General features: G+C 40.9%; 1 protein-coding gene across 1 annotated transcript; it reads right to left on the reverse strand.

Moving 5' to 3' along the window:
• Nucleotides 1-1,608: 1,608 nt before the first annotated feature.
• On the reverse strand, nt 1,609-5,040 carry RPS27L (ribosomal protein S27 like). Its single transcript, XM_050796061.1, has 4 exons — nt 4,924-5,040; nt 3,940-4,048; nt 3,340-3,450; nt 1,609-1,805 (listed from the first exon to the last, which is right to left on the reverse strand). The coding sequence occupies exons 1-4, from the start codon at nt 4,927-4,929 to the stop codon at nt 1,777-1,779; spliced, it is 255 nt and encodes an 84-aa protein (XP_050652018.1). The 5' UTR covers nt 4,930-5,040; the 3' UTR covers nt 1,609-1,776.
• Nucleotides 5,041-5,331: the final 291 nt, after the last annotated feature.

Genomic DNA, 5,331 nt, shown 5'->3' on the forward strand with positions numbered 1-5,331 from the left:
TAGAACATAAGTTAATAAACGTAACTGTTAGGTATTTCTTTTGGCCAAGGGACGACCTGAAAAAAATTACTGAGATTCTAACGATGTCAGAAATCAAAAGTCTGAGAATCTCTGGGTCATCTACTTCTAAATATATATATTTTATATATATGTTATGTATATATGTATATATGTAATATACATATATAAGTATATACATAATAAAAATATATAATATATATACATAAATATATACATAATATTTATTTTTTTTCTTGAGATGGAGTTTCACGCTTGTTGCCCAGGCTGGAGTGCAATGGCGCGATCTCAGCTCACCACAACCTCCACCTCCCAGGTTCAAGCGAATTCTCCTGCCTCAGCCTCCCGAGTTAGCTAAGATTACAGTAAGGCATGCACCACCATGCCCAGCTAATTTTGTAATTTTAGTAGAGACGGGGTTTTTCCATGTTGGTCAGGCTGGTCTTGAACTCTCGACCTCAGGTGATCCACCTGCCTCAGGCTCCCAAAGTGCTGGGATTACAGGCATGAGGCACTGCACCCAGCCTTCCTCGTACAAGTATATACACCCCAAACTTGCCATCATTCTTCAGTTCTTGTGCAAGAGTTCTCTGATTTAAGCAGTATGTAAAAGGATCAGTCACTCACATTAGAGGCCTACCTGTTGATAGGAAATGCTTGTTTTAAGTACCTGCCGTAAGGTAACAAATCAAATAGAAGCAGAGTAGAAACCGGACTATCTTCCTAGTCCGATGAGGAGTTGTATAGTGAGTGGATACACTCCCCCTCTCAGCAACCCAGGATTACTTCATAAACTATGAACATGACAATGAGGCACCAGAACTACTCAACACACATCTGTAGTCTCTGGCCCCTATCTGGGCCAGAGAATTCAACACCATCTACTATCCCCAACCAGGACTTCTGCGGGCAAATCATGCCACTTCTGATCTCTCCTCAAATTTTCTACCCTAAAAAGGAGCTTCCAATAAATAACTCAGACCCCAGCTAGCAGTTACTGTCCTAAATTATATAGTAGTATAAGGCGGCCACATAAATTCAAGGCATTACACTGTGATCGTTACTGTGTTAAATACGTATTTTTTTGAAGCTGTTCTTTTTAATTATATTTTAAGTTCTGGGGTACATGTGCAGGATGTGCAAAATATGTACTTCTTTAAGATGTTTCCATAGGTACAACAGCAGAACTACATTTAGAATTCACAAATAAAAGACTTTACATTTGTAATCCTTTAATCCCATTCATAGCAATTTGGAAAAGGAATGAAAACAAAGTATTTAGGGTTTCTACTCTTGAAAATGAGACACAAATTAGCCGGGCATGGTGGTGTGTGCCTGTAATCCCAGCTACTTGGGAAGCCAAGGCAAGAGAATCGCTTGAACCTGAGAGGCAGAGGTTGCAGTGATCCGAGATTGCACTATTGCACTCCAGCTTGAGCGACAGAGCAGGACTCTCTCTTAAAAAGAAGATACAAAGTAATCAGAATAAATTTAAAAATGTTTAAACCAAATTCATATACACCGTATATATAAATGTATGGCATACTTAACATATATTTAAAAAAGAAAAAAGAACAAGAGGGGATTTGTCCATAATCAAAACTTTATTGAAAAACGGACACCAAAATAGGAGATTACTGTTGTATACCTTACAAAACCAAATGTAATTACATTATCTTGGTAAATTAATTAGAACTATGGAATTTATGATAAGGCTTTCTGTGAGATAACACAAAATTCAGGAAGCTGTTTGAATCATTAGTGTTGCTTTCTTCTAAATGAACACCCTGCAAAAGAATCATGAGAGTATATTAAACAAGTGCATTCTACCTTTGCTATAATTTTAATGACAAAAAGTACTTTTAAGTAAAATACTGAAGTTTTAAGAATATTGGATTAATACTCATATACAGATTATTTATCCTCTTATACCAGAAATTTGCTATAATACATCTATCATATCTAAGTTTACTCTGGCATGACTGTCACTCCTGTTTCTCAAATGCTATGAAGTGTACTTAAGACCATGAGCCTGAATTCAACAGTGAAGACTGTTTCAAGTAAGCTGTCAGAAGATATACTCTTAATTTTTAGGAACTATTCTGAATACTTTTTTCAAGAAAATAATTTTGATTAGAGGTATTTTCAGACCTACTAGGAAAACTCTAGAACAGATACAGCCATTAAACCATCTCTCAGCATATGGGCACTAAATTCCAAAATCATGACATGAAATAAAGGTTTCAAAAATCTCACACGTATACCTAGTAATATTACTGTGAAAATATCATGTGCTGACTTCATATTTAGATTTCACCAGGTCACACCAAATAGATGTCCGATTTGCTGCCAATCCACTTGAACTCTTCCAGTGAGAACATGGAACTTACAGCTTCCCAAAACATCACAAGCAAATTTCTAACATCATTATGGAATTGTAAATTTACAAGTATTACTATGGAAACTATATATACAATTTTTTTCTTATTGCACTAAAGTGAAAGAGGAATTAAAATTAGGTTTTTATATTAATCATTGCAGTTGCTCATAAAAATAAAAACTCTGGTATTTTAACTTACACATTAGCTATCTGTTGCTTAGCTGGCAATGATTAAAAAAAAAAAACTATTATATGTACTAAATACAAAATTTTGTAAAAGAAATTTTAAAATTCTATATGGTTTTAAAAATCCGTATGTCCTGGCCGGGGAGGTGGCTCATGCCTGTAATCCCAGCACTTTGGGAGGCCGAGGCGGGCGGACCATGAGGTCAGGAGATCAAGATCATCCTGGCTAACACAGTGAAACCCTGTCTCTACTAAAAATATAAAAAATTAGCCAGGCACGGTGGCAGACACCTGTAGTCCCAGCTACTCGGGAGGCTGAGGCAGGAGAATCGCTTGAACTCGGGAGGCGGAAGTTGCAGTGAGCCGAGATGGCGCCACTGCACTCCAGCCTGGGTGACAGAGCGAGACTCCTAATCAAAAAAACGAAACAAAACAAAAAAACCGTATGTCCTATAACATGTAGTTGTTCTTTTGCTTCTATTCTGATTTCTTTAATTTATTCCAAGTTAAGCAAACTAAGTGAATAAATATAAAAGAACTGGTGTTCTAAACTAAGAAAAATAAGTCAATGGAGTTCCCTGCAAGGTCAAGAGTATATATATATCCATTTGAACAGGACATTCTTTACTGAAAGCACACAACCAAAGATAAGTTATTTTGGTAATCATTAAGATTTCTTTAAACTTTTCAGTGAAGATGGAGACATTTATACTCATAAATCTCATCACTGGGTTGGAGAATGCCAAATGATGTACCTTCTGTGAGTCTGGCCTTTCCTCCTGTAGGCTGGCACAACACTGTTGAACAACCTACACAAAGAACCACTGTCTGAGCATGGCTGAAAACCGTGGTGATCTTGTAGCAACCTAAAAAAAAAAAGGCATGTTAAAGTGAAAAGCAGAGGAAAACAGCACCTGTTCATTTCCGGTAATATGTAAAAAAAATTAGGAACTTTAGTGCTATGAAACAGCAAGCCATATGTGTAACATAAACTTTTTTAGCAGCGACACAAAATTTTTAAAAACAGGTAAAATCAATAATATATTTTATTAAACTTAATATTTCCAAAATATCAACAGACTTTTCCTTGTATCATGAAATAGAAAACTCATCATCTGAAGAGCTTAAAGACTAACTCAAATGGCATATCTCCTTTGAATGCCCGTTTTCACTTACCCCGAAATGTTTCTACAATGGTTTCAGTACATTGATTATGAAAATGTCCCTGACATTTCCAATTCTGTAATCCCACGTCTACTCAACAGAGGGTTCTAATGTATCTTACCTATACACATCACACTAGCCATCCCTACAGAAATTTTCCTTAGTAAAGGAATTAAGATTTCAAATTTTACCTGGGCATTTTACATCCATAAAGTAAGAATTTGGACTTTGTACCAGGCGTTTCTTTTTATGTTTTTTCTTTTCCTCTTCCAAGGATGGATGTAGTAAATCTCTAGCCAACTGAACAAAGAAGCATATTATTACTATTAGTTTTAAACAACAATGCTGGCACATTTAACCATACGTAATATATACATGCAAAAACCGGAATAAAGGTCATCCTCGGCAGAAGCAACACTTCAGATAGTAAAGTTATTTTTCGAAACCTGTTAATAACTTTCATCAATACTTTCCGTAATACTTGTGTTCTCCAAGTCCCTGTGAAAGTGCTTTCGGGCGATCAGGAAACATATGGTAAGGCAAACTCTGTCCTTTACTCAACTGCGTAATGAACTGTCTTCAGGGAAAACTGCGCGAAGTCGAGGTGCTAACAAAAGAAAGTGACCCCGACTGTGGACTCGCTTAGAGTAGAAACTGCTGAAGTAGACCAGATAACGCCAGCGCCCGGGTGATTTTTGCTCCTGGGGCTCAACAGCTGATCTGACAGGAATTCTGGCTGAGCGACCGTCCTTGACGGAATTCATATATAAAGCAACAACGACGACAGCTTTTTTAAAAGGAAAACAAGTAGGAAATCGCTTTCGAAAGAAGGCAGGGGGGAGAGAAACACCAAGCACTAGGAAAGCAAAAAGACCCAAAGATCACAGCCTCACGGACACCCATCAAAAACCAAGACGGCTCATAAGCTACCCAGAGAGCTGTTCCCCTCCCAGCCACCGCCTCTGAATTGCAGCCCACGCCCCTGCAGGGCCAGCCGCGCCGCGCTGACCGGGCAAGTCACTACATGCCCGCCACGCGCGAAGACGCTGCGCAACCGGAGCCGCCTCGCCACTCTCGGACACTACAGGCCCGGGAAACAGCCGGACTCATCCGTCCCATAGGACCCTCGGGAAAGAAGCCCAAAACAAACCCGGAGCCCGACGTAAACAACTTACAGGCATGTTGATCCTCTCGCAAGCCCAGCCCTCACAGACTTCTCAGCGTACACCGCTGGCAAGCTGCACACGATCTGCGCTCGGCATCAACTTCCGGGATAGAGGCGGCTGGGAGGAGCAGCGGGGCGGGCCTGTCCGCTCTAGGCCCTCCTCTCGGTGGTAGGCGGGGACCCTCAAGGCGGGTCCACAGGTCCAGGGCGCAGGGAAGACCCGGGGATGGCGCGCGTTCGAGGGTGCCAAGTCCCGTGGGTCCAACGGGTTCGTCGGCGAGGGCCGCGGGCTCTGCGATGCCTGAGGCCAGAATCTGGCGGGGGAGCGGCCTCGGGCTTAGGCCATGGCGAGGGAGCGCTGGTGGCCACCCTGGCCGGCGCCACTCCGGAACCCGGCTGACCCTCAGCGCCGGCCCCG

The sequence above is a fragment of the Macaca thibetana genome, chromosome 7 (assembly GCF_024542745.1).
Source record: "Macaca thibetana thibetana isolate TM-01 chromosome 7, ASM2454274v1, whole genome shotgun sequence".
Taxonomy (NCBI): Eukaryota; Metazoa; Chordata; class Mammalia; order Primates; family Cercopithecidae; genus Macaca; species Macaca thibetana.